This window comes from Anopheles cruzii, chromosome 3 (assembly GCF_943734635.1).
Source record: "Anopheles cruzii chromosome 3, idAnoCruzAS_RS32_06, whole genome shotgun sequence".
NCBI classification, from domain to species: Eukaryota; Metazoa; Arthropoda; class Insecta; order Diptera; family Culicidae; genus Anopheles; species Anopheles cruzii.
The window spans coordinates 18,703,617-18,723,698 of record NC_069145.1 but is presented as its reverse complement, the minus strand read 5'-3'; the positions used below and the strand labels follow the sequence as shown (position 1 = coordinate 18,723,698).

At 51.7% G+C, this 20,082-nt stretch overlaps 1 protein-coding gene across 1 annotated transcript; it reads left to right on the top strand.

Annotated features, from left to right (window-relative positions):
* Nucleotides 1-790: 790 nt before the first annotated feature.
* On the top strand, nt 791-19,984 carry LOC128269984 (allatostatin-A receptor-like). Its single transcript, XM_053007388.1, has 8 exons — nt 791-1,031; nt 3,875-4,029; nt 4,130-4,260; nt 4,342-4,489; nt 16,994-17,112; nt 19,367-19,442; nt 19,509-19,664; nt 19,880-19,984. The coding sequence occupies exons 1-8, from the start codon at nt 791-793 to the stop codon at nt 19,982-19,984; spliced, it is 1,131 nt and encodes a 376-aa protein (XP_052863348.1).
* Nucleotides 19,985-20,082: the final 98 nt, after the last annotated feature.

Here is a 20,082-nt window from a genome sequence, read left to right as displayed (position 1 = left end):
TTTGAAGGGCAACATTTTAATGCTCCAAAGCTTATCATCGTAAAGTGATCGACGGGTGAGCGGCTGTTGAAAAATGTAACCATTTTGTTGTCCTTTTTCGGCCGACGCCGAAAGTACCGCTCCGGGGTAAAGCGTTTAAAAGTAAAGAACCGAATCGATCAACCAGCCGAGCCGAGTAGGCTGTGTTTTGGCTGAAGAAGTGAAGCCCAGTGAAAAGCTTTCCACCACGGTAGGCTGTGGGAAAACAGTGCCGAAAAGGAAAGGCAAAACATCGTAAAAGCATCTTCGGGGCACAAATGAAACAAACAACAAACACGAACCGATGGATGTGCCCAGCTGTGAGCTACCCTTTTCCACACACACACACACACACACACGCGCGGGGTGAAAGGATTAAAATGAGCACCGTATTTTTCTGTTTATTATTTTGAGCCTTATTTCCTGCGCAAACAGATTCGAGCGGAGCGCCGGACAGTGTCCACTGCGTGCGGCTGGGTCGCCATTTTCGATGCCCGTCTGGGTGGTGCCAGCGATGGCCCACTGAACGTGATCGAAAGCGGCACGTGCCGGAACCAGTTCGCAGTTAGTTCGGTGCCGCAGTGAGCGGGAACAGTGTTTGCCGATTTCTGGACGGACCATCGTACGGTGACCCAAAAACCCACGCCCTACGACTCTGCAAATTGCAGTGACGCTTTGAATAAAAAAAACCCAAAACATGAGACCGTCTGTAGTGAGTGCATCATCGCAGTGAGTGTTACAGAGAGTGAGAGAGAGTTAATAAGGACACACGATGAATGAAACGGAGTCGGTTTTTGCCGGCGTGCTCGAGGAGATGGTCACCCTGACCCCGCGGATGGCCGCCGACGGCGGCAATCTGACGTGGGCCGAGCGCATGAACTACACGTTCGGCAACGATGCCCTGTACCACGTGAACACGTCCACGATCGAGCGGATCGTCTCGATGATGGTGCCCGTCTTTTTCGGCTTCATCGGCCTGGCCGGCCTGCTCGGTAACGGGCTGGTGGTACTCGGTGAGTAGCGAGCTTTAAGTAGACCAAAATTGTAGACACTACCGTTTCGCAGGGCCGGTGTCCTCCCTCGGACAACGGGACGCCGGAGTTCAACGCTCTCCTCCCCAAAAAAAGGGGTGGCCCATCATGAGAATCGGACCATAATCAACAAGCAAAATCAACAACCGTAAGGTTATAAATAAACTTCATAAACCGGGCGCCTCCAGCGGGGCTTTGCAGACCCGTTCTGTCCAATGGCCAACGGTGATTCTGTTGCCCAGCAACATATTCGGGCCGTTCGAGTGGAATGATTACTACAAATGGCCACCTAGCGATGCGATGTTCTGCAACACTAGCTCCAGGGCATAGCTCGGGCTCGGGTGTGTCCTCGACGCCACGCGGAACATCAGCCAGACTGACGGAGACTGATGGCTTCAGACTTTTTGGGCATGGTTGTCGATTTATAAATCAATCAATCTGTTCATTGTAATCGAAGCCCACCGAAACCGCGCCCGCGGTTGTCGATCGATAAGTGCCAGAACTTCTCCAGCACTCCAGAACCGGGTGGAGGCCAAACGGAACCAAGCTTTCCAATGGCAGCCTAAGGTGTGAAACTCAATGCACGATACACGACGCACCATTCGAAGCACCGAAGGCCACAGGGTTCGGGTGGGCCACCCTTTTTTTCCCCGACAAGGTGCGAAATCCGATAGCATCCCCCATTGTGCCGCAGTCAAGTCGGCAGGAAAGGCAAAATCAATCACACGCTGGCGCTCCCGCGGCGGGAAAAAACTTCATTTCGCCCGACCCGACCCGCCCCCTGTTTGCCTGTTTTAAATAACAATAGACAAAGGCGAACCCGGAAAATTCGGTCGAAAGATCTGACGTTTCGACCAAGAGAAAGGTCCGAACAGGAAGTAGATGCGAAACTCGCCTTGTGGGGCGATAAAACTTTTATTTCCCGATACACACACACACAGACACCGGAAGTTAAATAGTAACACCGACTGACTGACTACGCGCCGAAGCGTTTGGCCCGGACCTTGGCCCGGGCCGCGTTTAGCGGCAGCTTACGGGCCTTTTATGGGGGCCGTAATAGCATTTTTATGCCCACTGCCGGTGAACATCACACATCATCACACTCAAACATCATTTCCGGCTGATTGAATAGCTCAATTTCGGCCACGAAGCGCGTGGCGCGTGTGTGTGCGAACGGAAATGATATTCAACTCCGAAACCCCCGGGTGGGGGGCCTGGGGATTCGGTTTCTTCGGATCATCCCGGTGCCATCGATCTTGGCACCCCGTTTCCCACCTCCCTACCATCATGGAAAGGAAATCAACATGAGCCAGACGACTAATCCGACCGTTTCAATCGCGCCGGCCGGCAAGCTGGCTGGTCCGGGGGAGTGTGCAGGGTTATGATATGGGTAATTAATCTTGTTCGATACCGAGCACAACCCGCCCGCCGTGACCCGCCCTTGGCGCACCAGCCGCCAGGCGGGTCGCTCACGAAACCGGGGGGGGACGCTTCACGATGGCTCAACAAGTGATTCACTTCATCATCACGTCCCGCCGAGGGTGGCGGGAAGCCGAACCCTCGGCGCAGTGTGATGAATGAAATCGACTCCCCTCCGCGCCGAAACGCTACACCATTCCGGCACGTACTTGAACTGCCCCGGAACGCCCCCTCGACGACAGCGAGGGTGGCAGTGTATCCTTTTGAATTTCCTGCACTCGTTGCTGCTGCGCGCAAAGGCAAAGGTTGTTTGCCGAAGGAAGTGTGCCCCAGATGTCCCAGATAGCTTCCGGTTCGAGCCAGCCAGGCTTTGATGATTCCCGCCTCCGCCGCCGACATTCACTAACCGACTTTACGTGCCTGCCGGAGCCGGAGTCCCCGGGGGTGGCCCTGAGCTCGGTGGCAATATTTTTGCCAACCGACCAACTCCGGTTGCGGTTTTGCAGCAAGCAAAACCCCGGACGGCGTTCGGTGATTTAGTGTATGAAAAATCGTTTTCTCAGTTCCCTTAACTGTGCCGGAAGCTCAGAACGACCAGGCGCCTCCATCGACGTGATGAGCCACTGAAGGCCACCGGCCGCGGGGGGGACCGCTTGTCGGTGCGGTGCGGTTATGAAATGCCCTGTTTATTTCTTCTCAGAAACCTACCGCACCAGATCTGAGTAGGCGGAAAGTAATGCGCATATTGAATGAGAGCTTAAAACGAACCTCTCATCGAAGCAGCCTCCCTCGGGTTGCCGAAGTAAAAACGTGTGCCGGTGCAGCCAGTTTCGAGAACACGGAATAGTTACGAAACGGGGACCATCCATCTCCCAGTTGGTTAGGTGCCTTATTCACATTCTGCCGAGTGCTGCTCGTCGGTTGCATTCCGACGAAGGATGTATCCTTTATGCGCCGCACGAGTGCAACAAAGTCAGCGACGTGCACCGTTGCCATGGGAACGCTTAGAACGAGCGTAACGAGTGTTGATAGAACACATTTTGAAAAATGAAATAAAACGACTGGCCTCGAGCGTCGCGTTGGAAACTTATCCAATATCATCCAACTCGGGCAGCTCTGCTCTGCGACCGCATCATCACGTGGGATCGTTTTGATGCATAACTTATCATGCAGGGCCAAACCGGGCGCATCGTAGTGTCCGGTGAGCGTATTTGACTCCGTTTTTCATCAGTGACCAGGCGCCTCCATCTCAATGGATCAGTGACCATGCGCCTCCATTACACTCCTCAGTGAAAGACGATAGGTTTCATTTAGACGGCGCGGCAGCCGCAGAAAGAAATGGGCGCCAATGTATCAAAGTACGTCCTAATCTGCGGTCAACCCCTCTCTTTCCACTTTTTCGACAGTGGTGGCCGCCAACCAGAGCATGCGATCGACGACCAACCTGCTGATCATCAACCTGGCCGCCGCCGACTTGCTGTTTGTGGTGTTTTGTGTTCCGTTCACGGCCGTCGACTATGTCCTGCCCGAGTGGCCATTCGGCGAGTATTGGTGCAAGTTTGTACGTAGTACCGTAGGGAGGTGGTCTCCCAAGGGGGTGCTGACTTTGCGAGATAAACGAGCATTCTTCTTCCGCGTGTCCGTCCGTTCCGCCCCTCTAGGTCCAGTATATGATCGTCGTGACGGCACATGCCAGCGCGTACACGCTCGTGCTGATGTCACTGGACCGCTTCCTGGCCGTCGTCCATCCCATCACCAGCATGTCGATCCGCACGGAACGGAACGCCTCGATGTGAGTAGGGGCGGCAGATTCTTCGGTGTCCCATGGCTCCAGCGTGAGTTTAATTCATTTCCATTCCACCTCGCTTCCCAGTGCCATCTGTGTCACGTGGTTCATTATCCTGACGACGGCCATTCCGGTGGCGGTCTCGCACGGTGTCCTGTTCTACCCACGGCAGGGCGGCTACTACACGGCCTGCCTGTTCCTGCACAACGAGGGCTACAGTTTGGTGGCCTTTCATGTAAGTACCGGACTCCGGTCCTGATCCTGTCTCCGTCTAAAGAAGCCCCCGTTAGCTCTTCTTGATTACTTCTGCGGGAAATTTAATTCACTTTGATGCCATTGACTGGCCCGGGGGCTGGCCACTGGCCGCAACTCGAAAGGCTACCTCGATTCAGGGATTCAGGCTGCGTGACCGGAAGCGAATCCGGATCCAGCTCTAGCTTCGCCTGGCACACCACTACCGATATTAAAAGGTCCGGGTCTTTATTCACTCACCAAGCTCGCCGCAAGCCGATGGTGCACCGTTGGCAACGAATCTCATTTCAGTCGTGTTTAAAGCCACCGAGCGGAACCGATTTACTTTTAGCACCTCGAAAGAAACCGGAAATTATCACTTTTCCGCCCCCAGGACCGCCCGTCTTCGCCTCGTGTTTAATGAACAAATAGTGCGCACAACAATTAACCATTTCCGGTGCCCGGTACGACCAGCGCATCCTGTTGCGCTCACGGTAAGGATGGGACGGAAAATATATTCATAAAACCTCCGGTGCTGGTCGCGGTCCGTGCCGTGAGTCGGTCGAGCAAAACAGCGACGCCTCGGAATGCCACGGTGTTGCTGCGGACCTACGCCCAGCTGCTCGGGGTAGGGCTCTTCTGGGACGCATCATCATCATCGTCAGCATCAACAGCAACACCATGGGTGGTGGGATAAATACACCTCCTCGGAAACATTCCACCCAAGGTCCTGGGCGAGCTTCTCCAGCGAACCGAGGGGATTTGCTTTCTTCGTCGTCGGGCGTTGCAAACAATGCACGTAAACAAACATACAAACAAACAAACAACTCCGCTGTAAATAGCAACGGTGACCCACAGACCCCCGAACCCATGCCCCCTCGGGTTCGCTTTTATTATCCTTGCCCCCGGCCACAATCCCTTTATTTGCATGAGTCGCAGAGTGCGCGTGGAAAGGCCGGAATCTTTCGTTTGTGTGGCTTTCGCCGGCGGCATGCCGGGGCATAGTGCAGCCGAATGCCGCCGGTTGGTAAGGGATTTCCTTGGGGCAGACCCTGAAGGTTGAGCCGGGTTTTGATGCCACCACACAGGAAAGTGGAAAACATGGGCGCACAGGGTGGAACAGTGGTTTCCGAATGACCCCGTGTCGAAGGTCTTTGTGTGATAAAGTACCGGACGGGGATTTCGACCGTTTCCTTCTTTCAGTGCCGTTAATCCCTGGTTGAAAATGCACAAATGTAGCGGCTTTTGATGCGGTCGCCACACCATCATCAAAGCGGCTGCAATGCTGTCAGTTTGGAGTGTTGTGACAGCATCGGAAAAGTGATGTTTTGATTGGCATGGAAACACAAACCCTCTTGTGGACTGGCTCTGCTAACCCAGATTGACCGGTCTTCCGTTCGAAATTCCATTTCAGGATGTGAATGAGCTAACCGCTTCCAACAACTGGAATTCCTGTCTTAACATCGCAATCGCCATGCTGTCACGGCACATCAGATTGACAGTCATTTTGCTGCACAGCCTTCTCTTGGAAATGCAAGAGAAGTAATCCAACTGCTTACATTGACCATTGATTAAGGGTTCCAGCAAAACGAGTTATCAAAAGTTATGAGTTTTTCACTATTCCAATTCCAGTAAATGTTATGCCAAAATGTTCTTAAAAGGGTCCACAATACTCAACGAGAACCAGCGGCATGTAATCTAGGGAGCAAACGAGATTTATCAGTCGAAGTGAACAAATAGCCTACGATGGGGCGAAAAAGAAAAGAAATTTTCATGGAAGGAACATGGACTAGCCGTGTTTGTCAAATATTACAGTTGAAATGTTGCCCCAACTGTCGCGTATGGCCAAAAGCAACTAACATCGCTACATCGAATTATAACGTTCAGTTGCGAAGAATTGAACTCCATTCGCGTACGACCTATGACCATACGAATGCCAAATGTCACTCTACGCTTCCATCAAATGCACTCAATGTCTTTCCCAATCTCGTTTGTCCCACGAGATCCGTTATCAACCGGTATCCACAACTCGACTCTGACATATCATCACACCGGGCCGCGGATATCGATACGTTTGAAGTCCTGTTTCGCCCACCATTCCCGGCCCGAACCAAAACCATCCGCTCGGCAGAAAGAAAGAAAGGAGGCTGGAAAATTTGCAGGAAATCCACGGAAATAGGGCTTCAGAATCCGCCCCGCATTCGGTCGGTGTCTGTCAGCAGGCCGCAGCGTCCGGAGCGTGGGTTGATCCGCGATTCAACAGCTCGCATTATATTGAGCAATAAACAAACGCAGCTCGCTGGCCCCCGAAACCTGGCAACCGAACCGATCGCTAACAATACGAATCCGCTGGTGGAGGAACCTTTTTTAAACCAATAAACATTATGGAAAACTCTGGTGGAGAAAACCCGACAGGGGAAACCCAATAGGGGGCCGGAAACTCAAAAACCGAACCATCGCGGACGGCGGCTCGATATTCCTCTCGACGTGCGCGGTACGCCTTGGACCTTGGCTCTTGGGGTACACTTTTTTACGGTCAATCGTTAACACACTTCGATGCACTTCCATCTGATTGCGTCCGATTGGCGAGTGGCGGCCGCCTCATAAAGCGCACAATGTATCGAGTTCTCCCGAAGAACCTCACTCGGCGCGCAAAATATTGACGCTGCGAAGGGTCCACCCTTCAGGTTGCCAGCAGCTGGTTGAATAGTTGAAGGTAAAAGAGGGAATGCGTACCGGTGCGATTTGTTGACAGCCATTTTGGTCGACAAAAGTGTCCCTTGGGGTAGTCACAAAAGGCTACATCCAGACTCCAATAAAGTTCTGACAGTGACATAGAGCAGGTCGAAGAAAGTCGGTCTCCAGGTCTTTCTTTCCGCAACTCTGGAGCAAAGGGGCCAGCAAAATTATGTCCCACCATAAGGGCCACCGATGCGTAAAATGTTTCGTCGGCAAGAGCTTACTTTTATTAAACAGCCAGTGCTGGCCGTCGCAACCGAAATGAACTCACCCTCAGCATGCTCCCAGCTTGAAACCTGTTTGATCCAACGTGGCATTCGTGGCGCACTTTACCGAAGGCTTCCCAGAATGGCCACCAGCCAAACGAGTTGAAGCCAAAACAAGTATCTGATGGCGGAGCGCGATCAAAACTCGTCAAAAAGTACGGATGTCACCAGGAGCGTGAACCGAGTAAACATGCTAAATTATGCTTCCACTTTCCGTCGGCCACCGCACTGTCGCAACCGGATGTCACGTACGTTCCGTCACGTACGACGCAACGAGAGCCTGTTCCGATACGCAAACTTCCGGGGGCGGAACGATTCGCGGAATCCCGTAACGCGGAATCCGTAAGCCCGGGTGCTCCGAATGACACGCTGTGCTTCCGCTGAGCCACTAGAGCCAGACGTGCCCAGAACGGGTCCGTGCATTAAAGATTCTTGGCCCAAGTACAAAGTTGCGAAGTCTTTTTATTTTTCTTCGCTTCCGAACAGGCTTCCCTTTTGGCTGCAACGGCACGGCTTCATCGTTTTATGTGTAGTTGCCGGTTTTTTTTTCTCTCTCGTGCCCCTCATTTCGTGCGCCCACTTTCTTCAAAAAGGTCGCGTAAAATCTTATGGATTCGAATGAAAAATTCATAGATTTCGTTCGCAAGTCGCAACCGCTGGTGACCCGAAAAGTGTTTTAATAATCGTGATTGCTTTCGAACCTGCTGCGGATCCGCATTGATGGCAGGTTCGGCAGCCAGCGGCCACATGCAGCGCAGCAGCTCGTGGAGATGTCGTCACGAGACCTCTCCACGGGCAAATCGTTTCATCTCTGTGAGCGGGGGTTCCAGGATGGATTAAAAAACATCGCGAATTGAAAATTCTCGGGAAAAACAGCAAAACAAAGATTCTGATTTGAACGAAAAGTCAATACTGAAACTGGATACTGGCGCAGCGTCGTAAAACAAACTTTGCCAATACTGGTTTATGCTTCGCCCGTTCGTCGGTCCACAAATTCGTTTCGCTGAATCTCGGTCCATAATGATCAACTTTCGCGCTGCGCTCATTCATATTAATGCCGAAATGAAAATATTGTTGCCAACTTTGTGCGCAATCGAGAGGATAGCATTACTCACGCTAATCCCATGCCCATTCCCGCAAATTATCGAGGCGGCCGGAATAAAAAACCCGAGCGCACGGCATACATTTTTCACTTTTCTGCTCGTCGGATAAACTTTAAGCGTAGAAGGGGTTCGCGGCGCTCTCAGGCGAACCGGGCCGGCCACACTTGAGCCAGCTTGTGGTGGCAAGGACGAGCCATTAGGGGCAAACTTTATGCTTCTCATGCTCGTGCTCGATTTTCGCCTCTTCGGGGTTTTCCGAGAGCTCACTAATAAAACATAACTCATCGTCGTGCAGCGGGGCAGATTCGGTCGAAAGGATTCTGATTTTTGCTTGTTTCGTTTTTTTCGTGAAGGCTTCCGTTGAAATTGGGGCACGACCATCGAATCAAAACTTTGCCGAGATTCTCATCTCGGGTGGATCCGACCCCGGGGCATCTGCCGCACAGCGATCGATGCCCAAATGTTGATTTCTGCGGTCAAACAGTTGCGGCCAGTCGACAGCTAATTTAAGCTCGGTTGGTCGCCAAACAGTGTCAATTGGATTCACGGCACAAGAAACAGCTAGACGTCGGCGAGCCAAAGTAATACTTCTCTTTTATGGGGGGGCACAAAGTCTATAAGTATGCTACTTTTTGGAAAGATAACAATTGAACCCATAGTAATGGAAACGAGAAGCCATAATTGGATGTCCGCCAGAGCACCAAAACCGGGATGATTCTAATGTTGAGATAGCACAAACTTTAGTGGCAGTCGAAAATTATGCCTTTGTCATTGTCATACTCACTTCGGAACTTCCCGAAACGTCGTTATACTTATCTTATCAGCAAGTTATCACCACACTGGAGGCCACCAATAAAAGGCACACCGTCGTGGGATACAAACGCCGGGGACCCACAATCTGAGGCGTCAATTATTTGACACCACTGGGACTGGCACGATGAATGGATTCGCTGTTTTTCATCATCCCGTTTTCTATTTTGTAAAACGGGGCCAGCGTGACCGGTGCGCTCTGGACGATGGTCCGTTCCGGGAAGGATTATCTTGTCCCGTGACTTTACCGACCCTTGGGTTCGCAAAACACCCATCCGATGCGACCCAAACGTCAAATCTTCACGGGCCCCCTTGGGATCACGGGTCCTCGGCGCTGCTAACATCCACTAATCCGTGGGTTCTTTTAAGTGGCCCGCCGACAATGGCACCTAATAATGGACGGGGCCACAAAAGAAATCTTAATTTCATTACGCCGCCAAGAAGCTGCCCTTTTCTCGATCCTTTGCAATCCGTGTCAACACTCGGCACCGGAATTTAAGCGCGATTCGGAGGAAACTTTAAGGAGATGTTGTTGTATTCCTAGCCAACTATGTTTAAAATTGGTACTTTTTTCCACTACATTGCGGAGCTAGTTGGGTCAAAGTAGGCAAAGCAATCGAATCAAAGACCGTGATGCCGTTACCATGGCTTCCACTTTAACGTGATGCAACCGAGGCTCACCAACTGTGCTCGATGAAACTGCAGCGAAAGTATTTAAAATTATAAACTAGAAACCGCTTAATTGTGCTCTCAAACTCTTCAAGCGACGACCGCAGTAGCCGCCGTCCTGCATGGCGTGCATACTTTCGGCGTGTCTCGCGACGAAGTTGCTCCGTCGTCGGTCCGTTACAAGTGACGCTGCAGCACCGTCCTCGCAGCAGTTGTTGTGTAATTTAATTCACTTTTGCTCTGCAGCAACCCGCAGCAGGTTCCCGAAGCAACATTCTTTTGCGAAGCATCCGCGTCACTGAACGCGCAGCATCCAAGTCACTGTTCCGAAACGAGATGCTCCGGAACGTCGTTCAATTCGGTGGACCCCATTTTCCCTGACAACCGGGAGAATGTGGAACGACCATCCCGTGTGTCTCGTGTCAGGAAGTGGCATTTTGCTTCGTCGTGAGAGGTCAATTTAGCCAATCTTGCGCTGAGCTGTTGTGTTGTACATCCACGTGACGGCGGCACCCAGTTATTCCAACCTGTCACACTGCCAAACTCCTCGCGCGATCTTTGCGCGGCCGGTGTGTTTTGTGTAGTCGAAAATCTAAAGTTGGTCACCCGTTTTGTCTGGGGAGATCGGATTTTTTGCTGCCAGCCTGAGCAGCCCGAAAAGGCAACCGGAGCCGGCCGGCGGTCGCCTGACTGACATGTCTTTGCGCTTTGGGATTATAATTGCTTTTCGTGCGATAAACTTTTCGGGTTTTCTCGCAGACCGCGCGAACCAAAGTTGACTTCTTTTACCGGGCCACAGCCTGGGAATGGTAGGTTTCCCAAATTTCTGATTTGCGTCCGAAATGATCTGCAAAACTTTGGCCCATTCCACCGGCAACTGTCGGCAAATTGTTTGCCCGAAATGCCTATTTGTGTCAGTGCTGGGCGCGCGCGAGCCCTCGGCTTCGTGGGCCTCGGAAGCTGCCCAGGAACATTTTTGCACCCGGAACGCTAAATACGCAAACATTCCGGAAAACTCGACGCCCTGTTTTTGTGCACCCGCTTGAAGCTGTCTTAAAGATTTGCAGATGTGGGAGAGCGCCTTATCAGCCGGCAACAAGCGCCGAGTTAATACACCACGCAAGGAGCTTAAAAGGACTTAAAGAAAGCGTAAGGCAAAAAGAATGTGCTTCTGCCTAGTTGGTTCGCTTTTTTGCTCCCGACGGCCTTGTTTTGCTAATTTAAACTCTCTTCGCTGGTTAATGATTTTCATTAGCATTGTTACGGCTTGTTTGCCGACTGAAACGGGCAGCCCTTTTCGAACCCTTTCTAAATTACGTTGATTATGACAAATTAGGCTACGTTTGTACTACACACACCGGCACATCCCGGGAGCTCGGACCGTCCCATCGCGAAACAAGCAAAAAAGTATCGCCCATCGTCGTGGGTCGCCAGAAAATGGTTGGGCGGACAGATTTTGCGCTCCGTTCCGAAGCATCGCGCAAATCTCGGGCCACCGCGACTAGCCGGAGGCGCTCGGCTTCATCTACACTCGGTGTGTACTCTCAATGTTTAATTTTCGTGCGAACCAAAATCTCTAACATTGGCTTCCAGCCGCCCGGGGTTGGGATGGTTTACTCAATTAGCATATTTAATCGGGCGCGCGCCAAACGGGCGTACTTGCCTAATCTTAATCTAGAAAGAGAGTTCTCGAACACGATGAGCACACGACGATTGATGGTATTTTCTTGGAGGGCAATATTAAACCACGGCATGATGAACGATTTATATTTATCTCCGCGGGCTTTCATTAGTTTCACCGCAAATTGCAATGCAAGCCCTCGGGCACCGGCCGGCCGCATTAACGATGTTTATGCTCGCAATCTGCACACCAGCGTACGGCTGGCGTCCAATTAACGAGCGAACATTCATCAGCTGGCGCTCCGAAACGGATCCCGAGGCCCGCGATTGCCCGTGGCCATGTACAGCATTTCGCACTGTGCAATTGTTTCGCCATTAAAATTAATCATCCACAGCGCTGCCCAAAAATCTCACCGAAATGGATTCATCATCCACGCGCCTGCACACACATCCGACGTTCCGGTTCGACGAATGAAACCGAATGCTCGCTCCGGTGGCTTCGTCCATCATCGATCATTCCGTGCCGTCGATGACCAATTCGTTCGTTGAAAGCAACTTCGCTTTCTCTTAAAATCCTGCGGCTGGTTTACGGAGGCAAACATTCAGCGCACACTCCAAAGTGGTGGGTAAATAAACGTGTACGCCACTCACGCCATGCCCCCTTTAAACTGCGAACCTTTACGGTGTTGATCCTTTACGGAAACATTCAGCGCTAAGCCGCCACCGTAGACCGTAGAATAGAATTGCGAATGGTTTTTGTCGCGCCAGTCAATCGGATTAGCGTGTGCCGAAATTCATGGCACCGACTTACGACGGGCCGCTTCCACATCGCGCGATGGGGACAAACCGCCGGTTTCTGTGTTCGGTGTAATGTTTTAGGGAGGAAAAAATGTGACATGAAATGTGGGGCTCAACCCAAGGGTGATTCGATCTGTTTCGGACCTCAACATGGGGAGAGCAGCACTAGTGGATGAAAGCTAGTGAGTTTAGTTTTCAATCCTCCGACAGTTACTTACAAAAATGTCAGCCAATTCGGACGCCACTAGTCTAAGCTTGAGAGACGATTAATGTTCGGGACGTCCGAAAACTGCAACCACCGGAGAAAACATCGCCGAGGGTCACCAAATAGGCTAAAAGACCACCAAATTAACTGGACGAGAGAGAAGATATTATGAACATGTAAATGAATGTGTTTTCGAGATATAAAATCTCACGTTGCAATCACATTACTCAGCGGTTGCTATGCCGAAAATCCGCGAACTACACCCCAGATCTTGTACCAAGTGGCTTCTGTTTGTTCCCTGGATCGCTGGGATCGCTGGGAGAACTGTGTAGAGTTATGTGGTGACTATATAAAAAAATAACACCAAAATTCAGAAAAATATTGGTCAAAATAGATTGGTTAGGTCGGTAACTTTTTAACGCACCCACGGATGCCTTGCTCTCTATCGCCACTAGCAGCGCCGGGAAAGCGGCACTGGATCGAAACCGAATTTATGAAGCTTATGGGTCCATTAGAATCTTGCCCAAAAAAGAGGGACCAAATATAATCTGCACTTCCGACGATCGCTGGAACTAGTGGAACGTCGTCGAATAAAAGGAAAGCACCGAGGAGTGGGCCCTGTTGCGAAATTTATGAATTTGACGAAAAATGTTCCCAGCATGGCCGCCCGAAGGCAACAGGCCCGAACATGGCACAGCCCACCGAATTTGGTCGTTTTCTTTCATTTTTCGCCGTTCACTATTCTTTTCTCCGGTCTCCGTGCGGTACTTCAACTGGCCACCGGCATTAACTTGTCAGCTTTACAACATTTTATTTTTGCGTGCGATGCGTGTGTGTGCGATGTTTTATGCTTTACGATGGGTTGGAAAGCATTAACCGGAACATGGAGCAAATTCTGTGTAGAAAGCGGCGAATACGCCTACTGTGAATCCATGGAAAATGGAATGCTGTTTTTGCGAAACGAACTCAGTTTCTGCTGTCCGGGCCGGCGTCACCGTCAAGAGCAACAATTATTTAAAAATCTGTCATAACTGTCCGGACCGGCAAATTAGTTTTATCCGCGTGCGATTGTCCTTTATCTCTCTCGTTTCTCGCTGCTTCGTTCTCGCTGCGTGCGGGTTGCCGGAAAATGAAATGTCCCCCACAATAAAACAATTAGCCACCGCCAAGGTTTTTTGTGCCAACCCCGCCACGCTTTTGACGCTTCGGCGCACGGATTAAGCGACGAATCATTGTCCATTTAATCGCCCCGGGGTGCGCACCAAACCGGACACCGTTTCTTTGGTTTTCCATTTCGCGTGAAAACGGCTGAAAAACGGGAACACGCCGGCAGAGCGAGAAACCACGGGGGGTTCCGCTGTCCCGCCCCAGTGGAAAGGTGGACAGCTCCCCGAGCTGGGCAAGTTTTTAGTTCGTATTATTGTTGTGTTTTCCCGGCTTGGGCGGCCCACTCCAGTGGGCGTCCATTGTTGGCCGATGGCTCCGACGGCGACAGTGAGTGTGATTGAAAAATTGAATTTATATCACACGCTTTCATCGGAACTTCGCACTTTCTCGCCTTCTCCCTCTCGCTCGCTCTTTCGCTCCCTCTCTCGCTCGCTCTGGGCGTGAAGTCAACATCCTTCGGCGAAAGCGAACCGAACGTAGCAACCCCCCGCCGGGAGAGCCATTTCGAAAAGCAACATTTCAATTTCGGTGCGAAACCCAAAGTTGAACGGTCCCACTGCGGATGGGAGGCACAAAATGGCGCACACTAACATGTCAGCGTCATCGAATGATTTCGCGTCACGGCCGCACACGCCGCTATCGTTTTAATGTTTTCTATTTCGGGGCTCGCTAAAATGTAGCATCAAACAAACGGAAAGCGCGCCACGATTCGCCCGAAGTTTCGTGTCGATAGGGATTGCAAATAACGAGCCGTTCGAATGCAGAACGCGTAACCTTCGATGCTGTCGACTCCGGTGAAAGAGAGCTTCGTGTGACTTTCCAGCTGATGTGTTGGTGGGGGGACCCTTAATGATGCAAAGTAATGATGTAATTCCAGTGAAAAATATAAAAATATCCTTCCGTGAGAACTCAAGCTCCGGATGGACTCCCCGACTGCGACGCTTACTTTGTCGAAAGCCACTTTCACATCACTTCTTTTCGCTCAACTATCCTTCGGTGGCATTTTAATATCGTTCGGCATCCTTCGATCGTCGTAGAATGGAAAACGAACTCTATTTATAGGTTTCCATAGCAAAGCGATGTCCTCTTCGGTTGCCGATTGCCAATCTTTGGATGATCAACTTCAGCACTGTCGGTTGCTGACCAAGTCTTGGTGAAGGGCAGCACTTGGCAAAAGTGGCATAATTTTCAAGAGAGCCTGAAAACACTGTTATTCGCAGTAATCGGTGAAGCTACCCATTTCCGTAAAATGGTGGATTCCTTGCCAATAAACCTTTTATTGTTTCGTCGACCAAAGCATTCGTCGAACCATTTTTCAAAGTCCGGGACCGGGTGATAATCTGACAGGGGACCAGGTCTGAAGAATAGACCAGGGCCGAAATCGTTTCACAATTAAGTTTTTGCATTGCGTCCTTCGCGGATTTAGCCGTTTTCATGCTACTGTTCGGTGCTTATTTAGTGTTTCTGTCCCTTTTTGTGTTCGGATAGGGTCTGCATCAAACAGCTCCTGCAAATCCTCGTCGCTGTCCTTCAGATCGAAACCACCAAGTTTAAAGTTGCGAAACTATCTCCCACGTCTCCCATGCTTAGCTTAGCACCCTGCTTGCCACATCTAACAGATGAACCAGACAATATCGACTTTCTGATACATCCCATCAATAAGATTAGTGTAAATTCTGAACGGCCATTAAATGTGTTTATTAAAATTAGGTTCAGCTCATAAAAGTAACCTCCGAAGCGGCTCAAAATCTGCCGCAAACCAAAATCTGTGTCATTAGCGCGTAAATATTGTCGACATTTTGTTGTTTTCGTACGAACGATAAATATTTTCCATTAAAAAATCATTAACAACCGAACATACGATACGTGATGGCTCACGTGGCTGCCTAATGGTCCCACCCAGGTCCTGACATCCCGAACTCGGTATCCAATTACCGAAACAATCAGAGTGCTTGAAAGCCGAGAAGATTGTTGAACAACAGCTCACCGAGAGCTGCCGAGTTTCGGTTGCGGCTTCTGAACTGTCTTACCCAAACAGCTTCATTCCGCCGAAAGCCAAAGCCAGCCGCCGGCTGTCGGAAAGTGATCGCGCGCAGTGCCGGTGTTTGACCAGCAGACAAGTTGACCGGCATTAACGCTAATTCAATTCAGTGTTTAAACAGAGAATCAAGGCAGGACGCAGGACGCAGGACGCCGAACGGCCGAAGCAGCCAAGCGGAGCGAGCGGATCGTTCGGAAGCGAAAAGTTTCAATTTAACCAATTCGCAGAAAGCATCCCCGAGCCCCCGGGGGAGGATCCGAGTATCTGCCCCGACCAGGCACCGGGCTTCGCAGTTTCGCCCCACCCCCCACAAACGCCGGCTAATCTGTAATTAGTTTGAAAGACTGTCGATGCGATGCCAAGACGGTTGACTGGCTCGCCAGAAGCTTTTGGCCCGGTTTGGCCGGCCGAAAGTGTGAAACCGTGCGGTGAACCATCGCTCAACCAACCGATTGGTCGGTTCCTGGGCGAAGACAGTGGGTCGCACCACCATCGCCCCTTGTTTCCCGGCGGTCTCCCGGGGTTCGTGTGATGTTGCGGTTTAGAAAAACTTTGCTCGTTGGACGACGACGGCGACGACGAAGGCGACGCACCGAGGACCGGCGACTCGAACCGTGTTTGATGTTTCCAGATGGAATTTGATCAAATTATGTTCGCCGGTCGGTTCAGCGAGAACGTTGGCGGAATTGATGATATCCGGTCGGTGGTGTGCGTGGCTTTTACGACCCCCGGGGAGCAGCCGACAGCCGGCAGCCATCGCTCCTATTTCGGGCGTCGGTTTTCCATATACGTTAATATCGTCGGCCCGCAAGCTGTTGAGCCCGGCGAAGGACCACGACCCGTGGTGGGTTTTCGTGAACTCGTCTCGTTGCTTCGTGTTTTTTTTTAATCCAATCCAATCCAATCTATAAGCCGCTTAGGGCAAACATTTCTCGTCACTAAATAGCAGTCCTTCCGCCCAGCGCGGCAGTGTGTCTGCGAGCATGTGGCCGCTAAGGATAAGAATATTGGGACGCCATTTTTCGGTGCTGATGCTGTCTTTCCCCGTCCGGATCCGGGTGCCATTAACGCTTCCTTCTCTCGTTCGCAGGTATCGTTTTTCCTGTCGTCGTACGTAGTGCCACTCTCGCTGATATCCTTCCTGTACATGGGAATGCTCATCCGGCTCTGGAAGGGCGCACCAGGTGGCCGAGCTTCGGCCGAATCGAGGTACGTACGCCGCAGCAACAACCAACAGGCGTGTATCCTTGTTCCGAGGCCTTCCGATTAGACGAATTTGCCCCTCGCTTAGCCTTCGATATCCGCTGGGACCGACTCATCAGGAAAAACGAGCGCCGCATCTTAGGTTCCCTCGGTGTAATCGTCGGATATCCTCGCACCGCCTTGTTTTTGGGGGGCCGCCAATGTTTGCGTTATTCAATTTGGCCATCCAACCAACCGGCGTTCCTAGGCCGGGGCCCTCATCGTTCGCACGGTGCCGGAGCATGTTTTTATTTTCCCCAATTCCCAGTGTTCCTTAATTTCGCCCATTCCGAAATCGGCCTGCGGTCAGCGTAATGGCATTCCACGGTCTATTTAAATATTTAAACGCAATTTTGCTTTCGCTGCCAAGCCAAGAACCGGTCGGCCGGCTGGCCGAGTTTATTTATGCGTGCAAGTCGAGGGGTTTGATTTACGCACCATCCACTGCGGCCGTGGCCACAGGCCGCAGCAGATGGCAAACAGAGCCCCGCGGCAAGATAGACTGAAATATGGCCGTGAAAAGCCGTGGCATCATCGATATGTTTATTTTACATTATTATTATTGGAAGTGCACCATCCGGGGGCCGGGCCCGCTCGATCTTCGCGCTGTCCGATAAAGAAAAAACATTGCGCGTAATTGATTGACTGCAATCATAATTTTACGGCGACAGACACACACATAACTTGCCATCTTTTATTGATCGGTGCCACACACGGTGTGCTCTGTTGACACAGTAAACGAACCAAATGAAAGCCACAGACTTTATGAAGTGCGGAATGTAAATTAAATAACCGCAGCCCGTACTGGGCCGCACTGGGCCGCAACCGCAAACACTTGCCATTTGTTGGTACACGAATTCGAAACCAAGGGGGGGGCCCGCCCCCCGCCAGGTTCCATTATCGTACCGACTAATTGGCCAAACTCTAGCCAGCCAACTGTTGCTCGAAGCGTGGTGGTGCCAAGAGTCAACCAAGCATCACGGATCCGGATCAGGCAGTACGTGCCACGAGCACAGGATGGAGCACACCGGATGTGCATTAGGCGAGCCACTAGAAGTTGATGATTCGATTCTCAGTGACCCAGTATCGACTGACCTCGAACGAATCACATTGCTCAGTCAGTCCCGGGGATGTGCGAAGCTAATGGGCGAAGAATTCCCGCAAAATTGAAACACCCAGTGTGGCGGACCATGCGCCTCCATCGCTCGGGCATTAAACATTTGCATTATTTGCCCCATCGAGTGCAGCGCATCTTTTGTGGGTCTAGTCCTCCAGGTCCAGAGAGTGCATGGTGTCCTATGGTTACACATACGCCTAGCCGTACGGAGCGAGTACTGCACGGGCACGGAAGACTAGTGCCTGCAGTCAGGTATTTCCGGCACTTGTTATTTATGAAGCCATCGAAGCCAGTTGTTGGCAGAGCGGCATCGGAACGTGCGAGCAATGCGTTAAATTAAAACGGGATACACCGGACCGAACTGAAACTCTGGAGCAGGACTTCTTGGCGCGTCCTCCTCTTCCTAAGCGCCCCGGTACCGCCGTTTGCAGTGTTTGCCGTTCGAGTTTGGAGTTTCGGAAACAATAATAAATTGCGTACCGGGGCCGGGGCCAGACACACAGGGCGGTGCGCACTCCGACAAGATGCTGTTAATTTTAAACAATCACCCCACAACTCGGGCGCTGTGTCTTCCCGAGTACCGAATGCTTGTTTAGCCCGCAACAATGCTGCGCTGCTGCATCCCTTCTCGGTGTTTCCACAGATCTGTGTGTTCCCTGCCTTGCCGGCTCGAAACTCGGAGCCAATTATTTAAATTATTTCTTGCAAACATTGTCACGAAGGACGCAAACTTGTTCGCCAGTATGCTGTCGGCAGAGACTAGGATCCACGTCGACACGGAGATGCAACACAATTGCGTTGCATCTCCGTCTCTGGGTCAACACGGGTATTCCATTATTGGCCTTCAGCTGCCATCTCGGCCCGTGGTGTTAGTCACTCCCAAGTCCGAGCGCGTTATTAGAGCCAGACATTAAACAGACGCCCCGGAGTGGGCGATGCAACTTAACGAGCTTGTCACCGACACCGACGGCCCCGGTTCCTGGAGTGCCGTCGTCTGATTGATCGATCGGAACGGAGCGGTGATACTTCGAGGGATTCTTTTCACCACTGGGGTCCGTCGTAAATTGATGCAAATAATCTCACCTCTCGTCCCTCACCGAACAGGAGAGGCAAAAAGCGTGTCACCCGAATGGTCGTCGTCGTCGTCCTGGTGTTTGCCTTCTGCTGGTGCCCCATTCAGGTACGTACCCCGGGTGCCCGGTGTCGCTTTACAGGTTGCACTCATTTGCCGCATTTCCTGCCGCAGGTGATCCTGCTGCTGAAGTCACTGAAGCTGTACGAGCTCACCCACGCGAGCATCATTTTTCAAATCGTGTCCCACGTGCTGGCCTACACCAACTCGTGCATCAATCCCGTACTGTACGCCTTCCTGTCGGACAACTTCCGGAAAGCGTTCCGCAAGGTAAGCGCACCACACGGCGACGACAGGGTTCGGTTCGGGGTTTTGGGCCGCGGGTCCGATTTCAAAACATTCCGCCGATTTTTTTTCCCGACCCTTCCAAATTTGGAACCCGTTCTAAAATTACCAACCTCTCTCTTCCACGCGGTCTCTGTTTACCTTTTCCCGATCGGTGGCGCGGGCGTGATTTATGACGTGGACCCGGACCCGGGGCGCAGGTGATGTGGTGCGGCCGGCCACCGCCACTGACCATCCAGCCGGCGGCGCAGACGAAAACCACGCGCACCACCGGCAACGGCACGTCGAACGCGGACGGCTTATGAGCCGAGGAGCCCGCCGCCGTCTACGATGGGAGATTTATGGAGAAGTACATCGAAGTAGCCAGCGTTTGAGGAGCGCATCCACAGAGCCGTTGAACCTA